We start from the raw sequence: 20,527 nt of genomic DNA on the forward strand, positions 1-20,527 counted from the left end.
TTTTCGGCTCGTTTGTAATATATATATATATATATATATATATATATACTATAAAATGACTAAACATTCACATTGTTGTTATAATTATACATTGCTCAGATTCAAAATTAATACTACATTCACGCGCTCGTGCGCTGAAAACTTATTATTACAATGTCTGTGCGCTCATCAGCTTTGCATTGCAAATGTTACAGATAGAATTAAAATTAATAATACATTTAATGCCGTGCGTTTAAGTAACATCATAGGGACCGTGTATCGTCAGAGAGCGATTACACTTTCTCGTCCTGCTCCTACGCCGATCCATTTGACTGTAATCAAATATAAATTACTCTATATATGTATATCTAATTCTCACATTAACAAATCCATTGCATACATATGCAAAAAGTATTTACCTGGCACATCTAAGTATTCCTCTATAATTTGTATGTATTTATGTGCATTAGGTGGCAATTTATCCAAAGAACGTACACCTTCGGTAGTGGATTGCCAACCTTCGATTGTTTTATATACTGTTTCGACTTTTGCTAATTCCCAAGTACTACTCGGCAAATAATCTATGTCCTTCCCATTTAACCGATATCCAACGCATACTTTTATCTCTGGTAAGATATCCAAGATATCAAGCTTTGTTAAGCATATAGAGGTATATCTAGAATAACAGATCAAACATTCTATATATAGAACAATTTTTTTCAAATAAGGTAATCTTTTTGTTAATTACACAGAATTATAAATTTTTCGTAATTAAAATATAGACAATAACGCAAGGACTAAATGATTTCGTATAAAAAAAAATATTGAAAAATTAGTTTTGTTATCGGGTTCTAGCGTCAATTCGTAACAATATTTGCAGTTTTTTAATATGAATAATAATATAATATAAATAATATTTGCAGTCCAATATGATGGTGATTACTCAGGAGCCTTAAATGGCATTAATCGGTATAAGAAGTGATTTCGTCGAAGTTCGACCATCACGCCCAGTACCCTTAAAAAAATATTTTTGAATAAGAAATCACTTTACACACACCCATTAACTCGAGTTGTAAATTTTAGCAACGGTAAATCGAGCCATCCACATCGTCTCTTTCGTTTGGTGGTCACGCCGATCTCATGGCCTCTTTTTTGCAACAATTCTCCTGTAGAATCAAAAAGTTCTGTGGGGAAAGGCCCATCGCCGACTCTAGTAGTATAGGCTTTCACAACGCCGATTATCTCGCCGATTGTGCTACATGGTAAACCGAGACCTGTCAGTACTCCGCCTATACTACAATTCGAACTTGTCACATATGGATAAGTTCCAAAATCAATATCCAACATCGTTGCATTGGCGCCTTCCACCAAAACTTTCTTGCCATCCTTTAAAGCCTGATGCAAATATTGTACCGTTTCTCTTACGTACGGTCTTATACGTTCAGAGTATCTGTGAAAAAATCAATCATATATTACAAAGAATACATTTAACCGGATCTACAATTAAATTGAAAGATAGTCATTATACTTACATCTTGTAACGCTCCAATTCAGCTTTAACATCGACATGCAGGGCAGGAAACATTTTCTGATACGATGTAACCAAGGTTTTAAACTTTTGGGAGAATTTGTCAAAGTCTCCGAGAAGATCTCCAATCCTGAGTCCAGCTCTAGCGGCTTTATCCGAATACACTGGTCCTATACCTTTCTTCGTAGTCCCCAAAGACTGTGTGCCCTTTTCTAATTCTTCCAATCCATCGACCTGTTGATGAAAATCAAACACTATATGTGCTCGATCCGATATTATAAGCCTGTCCTGCCAATCCTTAAGTCCCTTAGATTCATTCTTCTCCAATTCTTCGAACAGACCAGGTAAATGAATCACTACCCCATTCCCTGCAAACACAAGAAAGCACAAATGAATAATATCGATTATATAATTTGTGATATATAACAGAAAGTTATTCAGATAACAATACATATCAAGATATAGAGCAACCTATATGAACAAGTGGAATAATTGTCTGTTTTATATGTATCCATGATATTAGCATTTCATTTACCTTCATAAAGTATTATTCTATATTCTTCCATTTTACGTTAATTATTAAAGTCATCAGAGACATGTTACTTTTTCGCAAACCAGAATATCTATAATTCAATTAATTTACTGGTTGATTTGAAGAAGTCATTACCTATTATGGATTTGCATCTGGGATTGATTATTCCACTAGGCAGAAGGTGAAAGTCGAATTCGGCACCTTCTACAACTACAGTATGCCCTGCATTATTTCCTCCCTGTGAAATTATATTAATACTTGAAGAAACAGGGCTCGCCATTATTTATGACAGGAAATACAGTGCGTTGTGATTTGATCATAGAATTGTAAATGAAGAATAGACGCAGAATTCCTCGCCAACATAAACAGTGGTATTGAAATTCAGATACAAGTTTACCATATTGGGAATAAAAAAAATAAGAAAACGGCAAAAAAGAAAAGAGTGTGAAGTAATACTTCATTACATTGAATGTATTATATAATACAATTTAAATATAATTTCATTGAGTTCTATTTAAAAAACAGCACATTAATTCCAATCGTACATAATCGTATTTCTAATCATCATATACATGTATTTAACATTATTAACTCTCTTATACGGATACGAATACAGATATGCATAATATATTGACATTACATAATTTTGAGTTTCTTATATTAGCATAAATCGATTAATTATTCAGAACATTGATTCCATCATTAATTATGTAAATTGTCCTTGAAAAAGATAAAATGAAAGCTCTGTTTTTACGATACGCGAAAGATAAAAAAATAATTCATCATTTTTTGAGTCATAAAGATAGACTGGGAACGATAACTCGTGACTTAATTCTTTCTCTTTCATAAATATATTTCTTTTATGGCCATCAATTATGTAATATCAGACGTGAGGTTGTTATACATTCGCGACACTCGCGCGCACAGGTCAGGTGACACGCGGTTGTGGCTAAAAATAAAACTAAGACGAATAAAACGTATGACGCTTTCGCATTTTCCGAGTGCTCGCTTGTCATCTGCGGGAAGAGCAAAACGGATGCCAAACGTTGCTTTCGATGAAATATTTTTAGTCTTTCCCGGAAATACCGCGTGATCTAACCTAATATTTTCTCCGGACACTCTTCACGTGCCGTCCTTCGATCAATCAGCGCGAAAGAGCTGGGAAATGTCGAGTTCTTTCTCCGAAAGGGAGATATCCGATTATCATTCGCGTCCCGCAGGTGAGAAATATCATTTTGTGAATCTCTTGGCTCTCAAGGAACACCACGGGGTCGGAGATGACGAGAGCGAAAGAAACGCGAAGGAAAATCATACCTGACATCTGCAGACGACGTCAGCCTCCATCGCCAGCATGTCCACGACCTTTCCCTTGCCCTCGTCGCCCCATTGCGCGCCGAGGACTACCGTGACCTTCGACACGGTGGATATCCGTTGTTTCTTCCTCGGTGAAACCGGTACGCCGTCGCCGTTCGCCTGCATCTTTCCTTGAATGCACGCGGGAGCACAGATAAGTTGTTGGGTTGCGCGTCCGCCACACTAACTGACTAACGTCTAACGTCGGGTCGCGTCGCTTGCTTGACAGTGAACGGGATTATTTCCTCCTCTCACCAATAAACAGCTGACACAGCGGAAATCCGTAGCGGAACAATCGTGGACGAAATGTCTGAAAGAGCCGCCTCCACCGCACTCCGCCGTCACTCGATCATTTGATCGTATTTCGTAGCAATTGGCATTCCCCCTCCACTGTCCGCCCCGCCCCTTCTGCTGTTCTTCCCTCCAGATTAACTTACCTAACTTAATCCTATCTCCTGAGGTCTGTTCTTTTTAGCTAAAGTTTCGCGCATGGTTTATCTTTCTTTTTTTTCTTCCTTTGGAGAAAGAAAGAGAAAAAATGAATTGTGCAAAAAGTTTAGTTAAAAAGAACAGGCCTGGAATTCCTTTCACTATGAGCTTATCCTATCTAGACTGTATTTCAAAATTCACTGCCAGTGCTGAAAATGTATAGTATACGTGACGTAAACTGTAGATTTTCAGCGCTGGCAATGAATTTTGAAATACAGCCAGACAGCCTTTAGGATTCTACGTTTCTTTTTTTCATGTAGGTCGTAAATTGTTAACTTATATACTGTAACCGTCCAGCAAACGAGAATGGATTAAAATGGATTGAAATTTTTTTTTATCTGAATACATATTGTAAATAGTGAATACTTTTTTTGAATTTAATTGGATTTAGTTGGATTCAATTAGATTCAATTGGATGCAATTACTTGGATTAAAAAACTGTATTTCTTATTCAAAATTTTGAATTGAACAGTATTCACAATGTGTTGTGCACAAAAAAAGCTAATATTATTATTTTTAGATTGAAAGTCATAGAGATATGCTCCATGCAATTCCTATAAATGAATAAAAATGCATTCAGGATTGATTTTAGCATTCATTTTAACATTCGTGAATCAATATTTCTGAAAATCTGAATCCATTTCAATTCATTTCAATCCATTCTCATTTGCTGGGCGGTAAATTTAATACGATGTTTACACACAGATTTACGTACTATTACTTGCTATACTTTTATTTCGGTTATTAAATGTATGAAATCGATAATATCAATATTTTTTAAGTATTATTTATAATTTGCTTTACATATATATGAACAGTAATACTAATAAATTATATGTATACCGGCATTATGAAAATTGCAGTTAAATATATACTATTATAAATAATATTCTACCTCTGATATACTTTGTTATTTAAAATTGTTAGAAAATATCTGTATTATAAAAATATAAGTATATAATACTACACACAGCATATATAATACGAAATACTATAACTACGTTTGATTTCACTGATGAAACAAACAGTTTATTTGCGTGACGATTAGAATTTGAAGGATATAATCTACTATGCATATACGCTTGATAATTGCGTCTTTATCTGTCCTTTCATTATTTTTAAACAAATAGCATAACAAAATGTATTTCTTTATCGTTATCATTATTCGTGCGGAACGTTGACGTATCGTTAATGTACAAAAACAGAATAATTTCCCCGATTTATGCGCGCTTACGCAAAGAATAAGCTTAATACAATTTTAGGTGCAAATTCAAGTCAAGGAAAAATAAATTATAGTATAGGAAAAAAGAATGCAGTTATGACAAAAACGGATCGTCAGCAACAGATTGGCGGTCTGTCATTTTGCAACCATTTAAATAAGATATTCAATTGCGACAGACTTTTCTCAATTCTTCTAATCTGCTATCGTATTTCAGCATGCAAAAGATGTTGCATTCTGCTACATCTTTTTTAAATTTATTTAGCAATAAAATTTATTTTGATACTTTGCAACATCTGTTTTCGACAAACTTGGTTATCTGGAATTAATTAAAGCGAACTAAGCATATTAACTTACTAACGTTTGGCTCATTGAATTAATTCCAGATAGTTAAGTTTATCAAAAATGCTAATTTTATCAATAGAAAGCTATAAGTAAGATATGTGGCGAAGTTCACTTGTGATTACGTAATGTATATTCCATTTTCTGCATGTAGAAAGTTTTTTGAAAGTTTTTGTAAAAACTGATAGATGAACTCATTTCTTTTTTTACTTTTTTGAGCCTCCTTCATCAATATCGATTACTTTCACTATTAATTATAATCATTAGGCTTTTACTCTCATTCTACTACTAAGAAGTCTATGGTGTCAGATCTCTTTCACAGGAAGAAGATGTAATGAATATAAATCAACTAAGTAAGAGAAGCGCTATTTACGATCAAAGCCAGATAGTGAAATAATACATCTATGTATTTAAATAAATTTTTCTCAGATATGTGACTGCGCGCCGGTTACTTTTCAGATTTGCGACACAGTTAAACTGAAATAATACTAATCTTTCCAAATTAAATCAAATCGTCTATTCGATGTTAATTTTGAAATCTATAAACAACTTATTGCAAAAAATATTACCAAACCAGGATTCGACAAGAAAACAAGAAAAAAGAAGAGGCTGTAATGTAAATCTATTAAACAAAGTATGATGATAAAGAATATAACGATAAATTAGCATTGTCCAGTTTTAATAGATTTGGCTCTTCTTGGGAAGGTTCCCAGAACGAAGATACGAAGTAAAAAAAAAAAAGAGGACGACAGGTTTCAAAATTGCAAATTTCTGAGCAAGCAGTAATACAGGCAACGGTTTCTCGATCCACTCATGTATCATCTGACATAAGAGCACAGATAGACAGGAAGAGAGAGAGAGAGAGAGAGAGAGAGAGAGAGAGAGAGAGAGAGAGAGAGAAAGATATCACGTGTATAGTGTAACAATATACCCGGACCATGTTTCCCGCACGTTGTTCAATATTTACATCAATGAGACGGATATATTACCGGATTAAGATGACCCCTGTGGCTTTTTAATTATACAGGCCTCAGTGCGTCAGGACATCTGCCCTATAGAAATCGGGACTCTCGATCCCCCGATCCGTTCCCTACTCTACATCAGCGATCCATTTCCCTTGCTACAGAGTATCAATTACATTGTTATTACCCGGTAAGTATCCCGAAGATGTGGTCAGATCGCAGATAATACACTGGTATAAGAGCATGCCGCAACAATGGGACAGGTACACAGAAGCGTGGTACACCCCGTCGTGCGAGCAGCGCGATAACGATCGTGCGGTGCAACTATGCGTCTAATTTGGATCTGCCCGCAAAAGAGGATGCGTCTCGCAAAAAAAAAAAGAAAGAAGAAGAGGGGTACGTGCCCCACGGGGTTCGGGCGTGTGCATTCAGCCGCTCGCACGTACCCCAAAACGCACGTATATATGTATGTATATATAGCGAAGGGTTCGTCCTTTAGAGGATTTAGTGAGACTCTCGGGATGACGAGCGAAGCACGAGGCTCGCGGACAAGAAACACGGACTTCAGCATAGCCCGTATACTCGCGGAGGAACTTCCGGGTGCCGACGTCGACGCGCGAAAACAGCGCGAGTCTCCGGAGTGCGATTCCCGGGGAGGAACGGAAGCTGAGGAACGGACGTTGGAACGTGCGGGCGAGCCGGAAAAGCGTGACACGTCGTACGTTCCCATCGTCGCGGAACGACAGCGAAGCGGCGACCACGTCGGCAAGAGCACTACACGGTGGACCGATCTCACGTGGCTTCAGTACACTCGGTACAGACCTCCGAGATTACCTAGGAGGTCTCTCACTGAAAGACGGGTCAAGCGACAAGCAGGCGATCATCCTCGTATCCCGTTCTCCTCGTCCCAGTTGCAGATATTAGAGGAGAAATACAAAAAGGGTGCTTACTTATCCAGGACCGACGTCGTCGAGATGTCCACAACATTAAGATTGCCGCAGAACAAAGTACGTCGGTTGCGAGGATTTTTCTTTTGATTATCGTTGAGTCGATCCACAATTTTTTATAGTGAAGACTTTTAAATGTAACTTCTTAAGAAAGAACTTATCTAAATAAAGAAAACAAGACGTAATTGTAAAGAGAATTAAAGTATCTTTAAAACAATATTATATTAGATCTATTTTTTCATAACTAAACTGATATAGAACTCTTTGTATTTAAAATAAAATAGAATAAATTATATACTTGATATTTAGCGAAAAAGAAAATTTTAGTGCAGTTAGTACAACAATAAAAAACAAATCTACCTTTAACATTGGCTGCGTTTAGCAGAAGTCCATCCAAGCAGAACAACAAGTTACAATAATGTCAAAATGATATTGAAATGAATCGAAAATGATTAAAAAGTGACTTTTAGTGATCATTTTGGAGTCATTTTGATCATGACTTGTTCTGCTTGAACAACGCTCTTTAATAAACGCTCTGTGCCGATTGGATTATATTTTTAGATCTAGAAAATAGCTCAGCAAAGAAAATTTCTAACAATTGCAAAGTAAACATTCTTCTGAATGAGCGTCATCGTGTTTTGTTTGCGGAAATCACAACTCTTGCCGCGCAGCGCAAATTAGCGCAGTAGCCAATCGCTTTTCCATAAAAGCGAAAGAATGGACGAGTTCAAGACGGCAAAGCAGATAGGCATGCTTATCGAGCGATTGAATGTGATTGGTTGGATCTATAAATAACAACCAATTATGTTCATTCTTTCACTTTTATGGAAAAGAGATAAATTGAATGACTGTCGCGTCAATTTCAAGCGTTGCCGCGTTCTGTGTGCATCATAATAATATGGGCCGATTTGATCAAGGAATTACCTAATCGGCGTTTAACTGACCAATCGCTGTTTAATAGAATTGACTGTACTTCCGTCCTTATCTTGTTCTGTCGCTAATAAATAAAGAAGTTGCGCGATATTGATGAAGATTATCGAAATTCGAACTTATTGTTGTGTTTGCAGATCAAGATCTGGTTTCAAAATCGTCGAGCAAGACAGAAACGGGAATCGCTAAATTCTACGATAGTGCGATGATTCGACAACAATGGAAACCAATAAGGTTCTTCTGGAATCTTCGACACCGAATCCTTCTCGAATTTAAATCGCAATTATTTCGAGCAACTCGACTTTCGACTATTTATTTCGTGCCTTTCGATCACTGTACTGTAAATAAACTTATTTATATATACAATTTTAGCGCCAAATTATTACGATTATTTCTAATCACACGAGAAATTAAGTCTACGCAATGATATCTAAATGCGCGATTATTGAAAATCATATGCTAGTGCTTAACAGAAAAAATTCTTACAACGTTTGGTAGAGGAAGTCTTCAACCGTATAAAAATACCATTATAAATCATTTGAAACACGTCAGTAAATAATCTCGCGATGATAAGAAAATTCCAAAGAAAAACATTATAAAGGAATTTTTTCGCAATGTATGATATGAAGAATAGGAGTAATGCACATTATTATTTCCGTCTCCGTATCTCCGTATCTCCGTATTTTTCCGTCTCGTGAAATAAGTATCCATGCAATAATAGACATCGTGGACGTTCAAACGACACGTTCATCATACAAGGACGTATGTCTTCATAAAGATATCTATTCGATGTAGTCTTTTGTAAATGTACCGCCTACCCAGCAAACGAGGATAAATTGAAATAAATTGAAATGGATTCAGATTTTCAAAAATATTGATTCACGAATGTTAAAATGAATGCTTTTCAATCCTGAATGGAAATTTTTATTCATTTATAGGAATTGTTGGAGCATATCTCTATGCCTTTCAATCTAAAAATAATATTAGCTTTTTTTGTGCATTGTGAATGCTGTTCAATTCAAAATTTTGAATAGAAAATGCAGTTTTTCAATCTAATTGAATCCAATTAAATCCAAAAACAAGTATTCGCTATTTAAAATACGCGGATAGAAAAAAATTTCAATCCATTTTAATCCATTCTCGTTTACTGAGTAAAGACGTCTAACAAACGTATCGTTAGTACGTCCAATCCCATGTGGCATTAATTCTGAAAAAATTCTTTTCTGAATATAAATTTTTGGGAAAAAGAGAACATTGAATAGTCGTCATCAGCAAGGTCTAAAAACTATCACAAAATTTATTAATTTTCATCTCGGTCGGAGCCCATAATTGTAGAAACTCACATTCAAGGTATCATCTCGTCAGATATTTATTAAAAAAGTAAACATTTTTCACTGAAAAATCTCATCATACTGCACCTTTTAGCTTATTCGATATGGTTTTTTAAATATGAGTAATTGAATTTTACTGTGTCCTTCTAGCGATGTCGTGCACTGCTTAAAAATTGAACAAATCGACTCGTGTCGAGACTCATATTAGAGGCTCATATCTTCAATCTAATGCCTAAACCAATGGCGATGCATATAAAATAAATTATTATGCAGTTAAAAGTATAAACAAATTTTATTTCTTTTTCTTTACGTACCAGAATACGTATACCGATTATATATCTTGAAACGTATGAAAGTTACAGAACTGAATAAATTTACTAGATAAATCTATTACTAATACTAATGAAATTACAAATATTTCAATGAACTTGTTCGCTTTTGTAATTTGAATTTCATTTCAAGACGTCATACAATCTAATCTTTAAATTATCAAAATAATTTTGTAAAAAAAGTGTTAAATTAAATAATTCTTCTCTCATAAATTATTTCGATACATAATGTAAAAAATTTATTTATTTACGTCTTTAAAATATTTAATTTTGATCATATTGTTGAAATTTAAAAGTAACGCGCATATGAGTATGCAATATAAGGCGAGAATTCCTGAAAATAACGGACCAATCAACGACTTTCTCATGTAGCGACTCTAGTTAGAGTCTGTTTTCATTGCTTGAAATTCCCAAAAATTTTTGAACTTAAAATGAGATAGATACATATTTGGGCGTTGAAAAGAGAGAAAGCGAAGATGCTGAGTGCAAAAAGTACAAATAACACGAACAGAGGATCGATTCTATATTTTGAAATGAAGTGAAAATTATTGTATCCGCGGTTTTTTGTCACTAAATGTGTGTTGATGGTCATATATCTAGTGACAAAGTACCGCGGATACTTTTTAGATGACCCAATAATTAGTAGGAACATTCCGCGAAAAAATGCGTTTTCGTTTTGGGCCAAATCCAATGAAATGCAAGACAACAAAAAAGTATGTATACAAATGCTTAAAGGCCATACCTTTTTATGACTTCTCATGTCTTCTCTTCTTTTTTGTGCTCCGCATGCAACTTCGAATGCTAGACATTTATGTCTCCGTATGTACATACCAAACCATTTTACAAATATTTTTGGAAAATAGATAGGACATTTTCTTCTATTCGGTCCTACATTAGATAATGAATGATCACGTGATCAGCACGTTGATCAAACGTGCCAATACGAAAGTGTCCCTACTGGTTATATGTAATGTTGCATAAAAAGCTTGTGGAAGCTATGGGTTATACTCCTGGATTACCAGATATAGCGGCACAGTCAACCTCTCAGGATAAGCCAACAATGGATCAAACATGGGTAAAGAGTTATACATATTTATGTCTATACTTGTATACACCATGGTCAGTATATACAAGTCAGTATATACAGGCTGTTGTCAGTCTCGCTACAAATGCTTTGAAGTGTTTGATGGATCAATTAAAAGAAAGAATTTTACAAACTGACTAATTAAAAAACATTTCAAAGCGTTTGCAACATCGCGTTGACCATATCCACAGTAACCCAATTCTCTGTCGGCACCTTTGATGTTAGTGTTGGCCAAAATGGAGTACGCATGCGTGAAATAAGTAAGGGGCTCCGCGCAATAAAAGGAACAGGGAACAGAGAATAAAAATTTCAACCTATCAGAAACTGCGTATTCTACAATACATGATTTCTGACAGGTTGAAATTCTTATTCTCTATTCCCTGTTTCTTTTATTGTGCGGAGCCCCTAAGTTATCTTGCGTTGCCATGGTTATCACCTAAACTTCTTTCTCTTCATCCTTTTGTCACTGTCAAAATTCCTCGCAAAACTCACTAGATTTCGCATTGCAATCAACACGAATTCGAAGTGAGTAAGTGCTATTGCAGGAACTTATTGGGGCATATTAGAACATGCGACGCAAATAAACTTAATATTGCAATGAAACAATTTAGACACTTTATGAAAATTAATAAAAATAAATTGTAAATATAATGAAAAATAAAGAAAAAATATAGAAAAACTAGGAAAAATATTAAATTAACTTAAAAATGTATATTTGTATAAAGAAATATTATGTAATTATATATCTATGAAAATATTATGAGAAAGCTGATTTAAAAGAAATTTATATACATATATGTTAAAAAAATAAGTTTAAAATACAATAAATAAAAAGAAATCTTTCTTGCTCGGTTTTCTATGTTACTTTTTCACTTTATCATTTTTTCACAAAAATTAGACCAATCTTTCGAGGTTTCTCACACAATATTTCACCAAATGGACAATATACGTGATATTTCCCTCTAAATTTCTACTCTGAACTATGTATGCTTGAAAGACAAATATTTAAGTGAAACGCTCATTTAAATAGAGAGAGAGAGAGAGAGAGAGAGAGAGAGAAAGCAATAAAAAAAGGAGGAAATGGGATGAGGCAACTTACTTATTTCACGCATGCGCATTCCATTTTGGCCAACATAAAATCAAGAGAGTTGCGCTACTGTATATACTATGCCATGGTTTATAGTTTATACATTCCGCGTGTACATACGTGTATGCGTGCTTCGTATTTGATTTATATATAGTACGCGGTGAAGATTCCGTTTCTTCACGAGCGGTATAATTCTGTCCAATTCTGTCTGTCACTGATAGCTGTACGTGGAGTTATTGTTTCAATATAACGGATAAGGCTAACGATGCCGCTGCAAGTTCACGACGTTCAGGTAAATTCCATCGAGATTGGGCGTGAGATTCTCCTCGAGATCGCACGCGACTCGAGAGAGAATAACTGTTTTGGGGGTTATCCAGAGCAAATCTTCGCTCGCACATTTCCTTGTTGTTTCTTCATTCCTCTCGATTGAAATATTCCTGCAAGCCGAATGGTTTGTCTTTTATTTTATTATTTGCAGCAAAATGTCGTGGAGCCAATGCAGGTTGATGCTCCTACAGAGGATAATGATAATGCTGAAGAGGAACCATATATAGTAGAAAACCCGACGCTAGTACGTATAAAAATCGGTTTAATATAAAAACAATTCTATATTTGTTAATCCCAGAAATTCAATTTCATTCTATGATCATTGTTTCTTTACCTTTTCATCAGGACTTGGAGGTATATGCCAATAGCTATACTGGACTCGCAAAACTACACAGGCTTGTATATATCGCTGATCATTGTCCATCGTTACGAATAGAAGCATTAAAGATGGCAATTACTTATGTGATGACTACATATAACGTTGGACTTTATGTAATGTTGCATAAAAAGCTTGTGGAAGCTATGGGTTATACTCCTGGATTACCAGATATAGCGGCACAGTCAACCTCTCAGGATATGCCAACAATGGATCAAACATGGGTAGAGACTCGATCTAAAAAGGCTGCTCTTAAGTTAGAAAAATTCGATACTGATCTGAAAAATTACAAGAGCAACTCTATCAAGGAAAGCATACGAAGAGGTCACGATGATTTGGGAGATCACTACTTGAATTGCGGCGATCTCGTTCATGCTTTAAAATGTTACTCTAGAGCACGGGATTACTGTACTAGTGGCAAGCATGTTGTGAACATGTGTTTGAATGTAATCAAAGTTTCTGTTTATTTACAAAATTGGTCTCATGTACTTAGTTATGTCACCAAGGCTGAAAGTACACCAGACTTTCCAGAACTACATGGTAAAGACAACAATCAAGCAATAGTTACAAAGTTAAAAGTGGCAGCGGGCTTGGCAGAATTGGCAACAAGAAAGTATAAAATGGCTGCAAAACATTTTTTACAAGCGTCTTTAGACCATTGCGACTGTCCTGAATTGCTGTCCCCTGGAAATGTAGCTCTTTATGGAGGACTTTGTGCTTTAGCAACTTTTGACAGACACGAATTGCAAAAACAAGTTATATTTAGTAGTTCCTTCAAATTATTTCTAGAATTAGAACCACAACTCCGAGATATAATTTTCAAATTTTATGAATCAAAATATGCATCCTGTTTGAAACTGCTCGATGAGATAAAGGATAATATTCTCTTGGATATGTACATAGCACCTCATGTAAACTTGTTGTATACACAAATTCGAAATAGAGCCTTGATACAATATTTTAGTCCTTACCTAAGTGCAGACATGAGAAGAATGGCGACCGCATTCAATAGAACTGTATCCGAATTAGAAGACGAGCTCATGCAACTTATTCTTGACGGTCAGATTCAGGCTCGTATAGATTCACACAACAAGGTGAGAGACTGCACTTGATTTACATATAACATTTTATATTTTTCTTAAGATGTTATTACATGGGAGCATCAAGCATCTATCCAGAAACTCGAGCATTGTGCATGATTATAAATCTTTTAAACTTTCAGCTTCTTAATGCAAAAAATAAATTGACAATGATTATTTTCTGATATACATTGTCCTAATATATTAGGTGTTGGAATTAATTCGTAGCGTTTTTAATGAAAGAATGTTATTTATTTCACATGAGCATTAAAAAATACATTAATGAAAGTACTTCCCATCACTTGTAAAACGCTACGAATTAATTCCAACACCTAATATATAATACTAAAAATTCAATTTATTTACATTATATAATCAAACAAGATTCCACCCCTAGCAGTGCGCATTGAATTCAATGCATTTCAGTAAAATTATTATTTATTTAGTAAATATATCATTGTACATGCTCTAACGCTTGATGCTCCTATGCATAGGTCATCTTTAGACATTTATAAATTGTGTGATTATGTATTTTAATAAATTATTAGGAAATATATAGATTTAACTGTGCAATTGATACAATTATTACAGATTTTATACGCAAAAGATGTTGATCAACGTAGTACCACTTTTGAGAAGTCTATGACTGTTGGAAAAGATTATCAAAGGCGTACTCGTATGTTGATCTTAAGAGCTGCGATGTTAAAACAGCATATTCACGTAAAGGTACTTTTTTTGCAATTATGTTTTCTCATTGTTAGTATATCAACTGTATAAACTTCATAAAAAAAAATCTTGTTTACCATTCTATTTAAAAGTGTTTTTATCATGATAGAGTCCTCAACGGGACAGTACACAAGGAGGTGAAATGTCAGTAGCACCTGGAAATGGCACTTTAGCTGTAAAAAATTGAAATTGTATGCGCGTTAACTGGAAGAAGCAAATTTATATGCGTGTCTCTCTCTTTCAACTGCCATGTCCATCTAGGTATGAGAAGATAAGATTTCACTATCACATTCGACATTGTTATTTCTGCAAAGTCAATGACCTGTACCTCATTTTCAACATATGTATAATATATAACATGTACACATATACACACACATACACACACATACACACATACGAGTTAATCAAAAAGAAATCAGATTAGGCCTATAAAAATTTGAATATTTACATAATTTATATTTGGAATCCATCCTCTTTAAAGTAGTGTATATTTGTACATTGATTTCATTGCTTCTATCATGCCTCAACCGTCCTTTAGAAATCTTTATCTCAAACATCTTTTGTGATCTTTATCTCTCAAACATGTTAAACATCTTTTGTGATTCAGTCTGGAATGTTCTTGATCGAAACGCCGCTTCTTGAGTTTCAATTTTATTTTGAAAAATAAAAAGAAGTCGAGTCAATCCAGCGAATAAAAATCCAAAAAAGTGAAAAAAGTCAAGAGCGCAATGAAGACCATTTCAATTGTTTTTTCAACATTGAGATCATGTACCAAGAATTTGTTTCTACCAATCAGCCAATAAACGCAGATTTTTTTTATTGCAACATTTTGAGATTGCGTGAAGATGCAAGAATTTAGAATTTAGATGTAATTAAGGACATCCAGAGTGAATTGCAAAAGGTGCTTTCAGACAAAGATGAATGCATTTGAGACATTATAAAAGCAGTGGAATCGCTGTATAAAATTAGAAAGAAATTTGAAGGTGATGAGAGATCAGACTTAAATTAGGTAAATATATTAAAATTTTTATAGAACTCTCCTGTTTCTTTTTTATTGACTTATGTACATTATTGCTATGTTGCGTTGTTTAAAAAAAAATAAAATGACTTTATCTCCAGTATGATTAATAATAATAAAATCATAAAAGAGGAAATTGTAACATAAATTAATTTCCTGATTAATTAATACAATGTGGTCTCTTGCAACAAAATTATATTAAAAAATCATAAATCTTAAGTTCCTCTGTATACAAACGATGTGAATAAACCTAAGACTTTAATATACTCTATTAAGATTTAGAATAATTATATAAATAAATTTATTGCGTTACAGCTTTATGCAAGTCTATCATCCTTATACAATTTGTTTTATTTTCTCGTATCTCCTAATTCAATAAAAGAGATAAAATTTTCAATTTTTTTACATAAATGATGTTTTAATATTTATCAAATAAAAATATTTTATATACATGCGAGTAAAAAATATCAAATGGTATATTACGTTATTTTTCAACAACATTACAACCCGAGATCCTTAATCTCTTAGAGAAAAATAATCTCATGTGGATTTTGGTTTTCTCTTATTCCGTTACAATTGTAATTTTTATAGGAAAAATAAACTCCTTACCCACATTGGATAATTACACATGCGTACTTTCCACTAAATTTATACCTGCTGGCGCTGCACACAGAGCTCTGCTTTGCTTCGTCACGTGAGAAAAAGCAGAGCTTTCATTGGAGATCGCTCATCGCGTTCAGTGTGCAGCAGGCATTTATTTCGCGTATCCGGAAATGACTGACTTGAAATGTGAGTTACACGAGGGGTATATGTAGATCGCGCCGAGTGCATCTAATCGATATGGACGGTGGCAACATACGGGATCTCGTCGGTCATGTATAAACAAGTCGTGTGTACTTTCTGATGTACGGCTGACGGCGAATGATAAATCGCAATCAAGATACTTGCATCGCACGAGAAATCGGGACACGTTTGTCGCTCCTTCACGTGTTAGCTCTCTCGCGAATCTCGCGACCGGATGTGTCGTCATGCTGTGTTGGCCAAGTCGGGACGTGATGACAGACTTTATACATTAACATCCTAACCGCTAATCAGAGTACATAATTATTTTTGCGGCTGGACGTGAACGCGTAAACGTCCAAACATGGTGTTGGCGGATCTCGGACGTAAAATTACGTCCGCTCTGCGGTCGCTCAGTAATGCGACCGTTATCAATGAGGAGGTGAGTTTATTTATCAGCCTATCCGCAATACGCGTGAAACGACTTCCTTAAGGATGATTTGTAAACAAAAAAAAAGAAACTTGAATGATATGATTCCATATCTTCCTATATGTATTCGACGTTATTTCTCTTATCTTTAGACAGTGTGCTTGAAAATTTTCATTTATTTCTAATAATATTGTTGTACGTGTCGAACTTATGTTTACATTACAGCTTGAATTTTCCATTTGTCTGAGAACGTCGACAATACTGTATGCTGTAATCAAGAGATATAATGAATTTTAGAGGATTACCTCTCTATTGATTTTTCAGAAATAATTTGATTAGAACTTTTGATTTCTTATATATTGTACTGTTTATATTATATTCTGTTCTTTTAATATAACTGTGTTTTCATTTGATAACACAAGTTGATAAAAGTGTCTATCTTTGTTACTAGAAGACCTGTTTTTTTTATTTCTGTACTTTCTAAACTGGTGCATAATGCAATAAGTTGAAGTGAAACAAATATATTAGGTGTTGGAATTAATTCATAGCGTTTTACAAGTGATGGGAAGTACTTTCATTAATGTATTTTTTAATGCTCATGTGAAATAAATAACATTCTTTCATTAAAAACGCTACGAATTAATTCCAACACCTAATATATTTTAAATATCAAGAAAGATAGAATGATACTTGTGTTGATTTGTGCTATTAAATGAGATGCACATTAGATTTGTATCATACAGCTTTATCAATTAACACTAATATTTCAACAGGTTTTAAATTCTATGCTGAAAGAGATATGTGCAGCATTACTTGAAGCTGATGTAAATATTAGATTAGTGAAAAAATTACGAGAAAATGTACGTAAAGTTATCGATTTTGATGATATGGCTGGTGGTATTAATAAAAGGAGGATGATACAGAGTGCAGTTTTCAAAGAACTCGTGAAGGTTGATTTATCATTTAATTTCTTACAAAAATTTATAATGTTAAACGTGAATTTCTCAGTATTTGAAAATATACTGACAGTTTTTTTAACCAACGATTCTTTTTTAGTTGATTGATCCTGGTGTCAAAGCTTATCAACCAGTAAAAGGCCGTCCTAACATAATTATGTTTGTTGGTTTACAAGGGTCAGGTAAAACAACAACTTGTACCAAACTGGCGTATCATTATCTTAAGAAAAATTGGAAGGCGTGCTTAGTATGCGCTGATACTTTTCGTGCTGGTGCATATGATCAGATAAAGCAGAATGCCACAAAAGCTAGAATACCTTTTTATGGAAGGTAAATAAAGAACAGAAAATATTTATTGCAATCTACGTTATTATGCTACTACAAGATTATTGTGTTATGCTAACAATTTCTAAATTTAGTTATACAGAAGTAGATCCTGTAACAATTGCACAAGATGGTGTCGACATGTTCAAGAAGGAAGGATACGAGATTATTATTGTAGATACAAGTGGAAGGCATAAACAGGAAGAGTCATTGTTCGAGGAAATGTTACAAGTCGCCAATGCTGTGGTAAACTTATAGCACTTTTTCAAAAAATACATAGAGAAAAGAAATTGTTTAAATACTAAGTCTGCATATTCCAGCAACCAGACAATATAATCTTTGTAATGGATGCAACGATAGGTCAAGCTTGCGAAGCACAGGCAAAAGCTTTTAAAGAACGCGTTAACGTTGGTTCTATCATAATCACAAAGTTAGATGGCCACGCTAAAGGTGGTGGAGCACTTTCCGCGTAAGTTCTTTTTTCTAATTTCTAGTTTAATAATTTTATATACTTTTTGTTTTTTGTAATATGTTTATGCAAATTAAACAGTGAAATTATTTCATTATACATCTAGCATAAGCAATTGCACATAATTAATATAATATATACACATACATATAATGATATATATATATATATATATATATATATATATATATAATGATTATATATATATATATATCTCACGTTGCGAGATACAGATTACTAAAGTCATCTATTGGAAAAATAATGGATTTCTTTTTACTACATCTAATATTTTTTTTTTCAGTGTTGCAGCGACACAAAGTCCTGTAATATTTGTTGGTACAGGAGAACATATAGACGACCTAGAACCGTTTAAAACGAAACCATTCATTAGCAAGTTGCTAGGTATGGGAGATATTGAAGGTCTTATTGACAAAGTAAATGAACTCAACTTAGACGATAACGAAGAATTACTTGAAAAGATCAAACATGGTCAATTTACCTTACGAGACATGTATGAGCAGTTTCAAAATATCATGAAGATGGGACCATTTTCACAATTAATGGTAAATATTAAAAAATAACATTCGTGCGTGCGTGCGCGTGTGTGTGTTTAAAACTAATATAAAATATTCTTTTAAAATTTTATTGTATGTAGAATATGATCCCTGGATTTAGTCAAGATTTCATGTCCAAAGGGACAGAGCAAGAATCAATGGCAAGATTAAAACGACTCATGACTATTATGGACAGTATGAACGATTCAGGTTTGTTTAAAATGTTTCCTTTATATTGTTTCTCATGACAATTTTATCTAATTTTTCAGTATTATTTACATCTTTATTTCAGAGTTGGACAGTAGAGATGGAGCTAAGTTATTCAGTAAACAACCAGGAAGGATAATGAGAGTGGCAAGGGGTTCTGGTGTGACGGAAAAAGAGGTCAAAGATTTAATTACGCAATATACAAAATTCGCAGCGGTTGTTAAGAAAATGGGAGGCATAAAGGGTTTATTCAAGGCGGGAGATATGGCTAAAAACGTTAATCCTACACAAATGGCGAAACTGAATCATCAAATGGCTAAAATGATGGATCCGCGTGTATTACATCAAATGGGTGAGCAATTTTGTACAAATTGAAATTTTATTTTAATGATTTAAGCACAGTTTTATGCACGTGAGTTCTTCATAAATTTTGTTATTAAAGTTAAAGTTTTTTATTCGCTGTAGTATCTTGAAAAGACGAACCTTCTCATTATATTATAATGCTTTCCATATTATTTTTTAATTTATTTTGAACTTTTCACTTTTGATCATTTTCTATAAACAGTGTATCTTTACATAATTATTTTAGGTGGTATGCCAGGATTGCAAAATATAATGAAACAGTTACAACAAGGCGCGGCAGGTGGATTGGGAAACTTAATGGGAGGTTTCGGTGGTAAATCCTGAGATGAGGTTCTGGGCAGTGCATACTGCCGATAAGGACATTAAATACCATTACATACATCTCACGAAAAAGTTATCTATTGTATCTGTCCTATCTACAATACCAGAGAAATTATATTTAAAAACTTTTTGTTTACATACACATGCGTTTTATAAGTGATGGAATCATGAAAATGATGTGCAGCGACGTTGATAGTACATTCATAAACATCTTTCTATCGTTTTTTTAATCGCTCATCGAATCGTAAATATCTTTGGATGTAATGCAATAAATTACCAAAATACGCTATGAAATGCGTATTATAAGAGAAATAATTTATTTCGACATTGTTCATAGCCCTCTCATCTATCCTTGTATCGTATATTTTGTTAGAAGATATTTATAAAGGAGTTTGTTGTTACTTTTGTTGTTCTTTTAATATTAAATACTCTAATCACATGGGAAAAAGTTTCAGTTGGATATTGTTGTTACCGTAACTAAA

General features: G+C 34.0%; 4 protein-coding genes across 4 annotated transcripts; 3 read left to right on the forward strand and 1 right to left on the reverse strand.

The window, feature by feature from the left end:
* Positions 1 to 72: 72 nt before the first annotated feature.
* Positions 73 to 3,726, reverse strand: Adss (adenylosuccinate synthetase). Its single transcript, XM_011057247.2, has 6 exons — positions 3,354 to 3,726; positions 2,175 to 2,277; positions 1,512 to 1,875; positions 1,037 to 1,429; positions 399 to 655; positions 73 to 311 (listed from the first exon to the last, which is right to left on the reverse strand). The coding sequence occupies exons 1-6, from the start codon at positions 3,516 to 3,518 to the stop codon at positions 262 to 264; spliced, it is 1,332 nt and encodes a 443-aa protein (XP_011055549.1). The 5' UTR covers positions 3,519 to 3,726; the 3' UTR covers positions 73 to 261.
* Positions 3,727 to 3,770: 44 nt separating this feature from the next.
* On the forward strand, positions 3,771 to 8,647 carry LOC105146766 (homeobox protein MSH-D). The gene is made up of 2 exons (XM_011057248.2): positions 3,771 to 7,411; positions 8,419 to 8,647. Exons 1-2 carry the CDS (start codon positions 6,731 to 6,733, stop codon positions 8,488 to 8,490), a joined length of 753 nt encoding a protein of 250 aa, XP_011055550.1. The 5' UTR covers positions 3,771 to 6,730; the 3' UTR covers positions 8,491 to 8,647.
* A 3,548-nt stretch (positions 8,648 to 12,195) lies between these two features.
* Positions 12,196 to 16,113, forward strand: CSN1b (COP9 signalosome subunit 1b). Its single transcript, XM_011057246.2, has 5 exons — positions 12,196 to 12,404; positions 12,591 to 12,683; positions 12,785 to 13,909; positions 14,486 to 14,620; positions 14,730 to 16,113. Exons 1-5 carry the CDS (start codon positions 12,378 to 12,380, stop codon positions 14,805 to 14,807), a joined length of 1,458 nt encoding a protein of 485 aa, XP_011055548.1. The 5' UTR covers positions 12,196 to 12,377; the 3' UTR covers positions 14,808 to 16,113.
* Positions 16,114 to 16,376: 263 nt separating this feature from the next.
* Positions 16,377 to 20,360, forward strand: Srp54k (signal recognition particle 54k). Its single transcript, XM_011057245.2, has 9 exons — positions 16,377 to 16,863; positions 17,625 to 17,801; positions 17,908 to 18,137; positions 18,227 to 18,377; positions 18,452 to 18,600; positions 18,902 to 19,163; positions 19,256 to 19,364; positions 19,447 to 19,713; positions 19,951 to 20,360. Exons 1-9 carry the CDS (start codon positions 16,786 to 16,788, stop codon positions 20,046 to 20,048), a joined length of 1,521 nt encoding a protein of 506 aa, XP_011055547.1. The 5' UTR covers positions 16,377 to 16,785; the 3' UTR covers positions 20,049 to 20,360.
* Positions 20,361 to 20,527: the final 167 nt, after the last annotated feature.

The sequence above is a fragment of the Acromyrmex echinatior genome, chromosome 2 (assembly GCF_024713525.1).
Source record: "Acromyrmex echinatior isolate Ae372 chromosome 2, ASM2471352v2, whole genome shotgun sequence".
In the NCBI taxonomy this organism is placed as follows: domain Eukaryota; kingdom Metazoa; phylum Arthropoda; class Insecta; order Hymenoptera; family Formicidae; genus Acromyrmex; species Acromyrmex echinatior.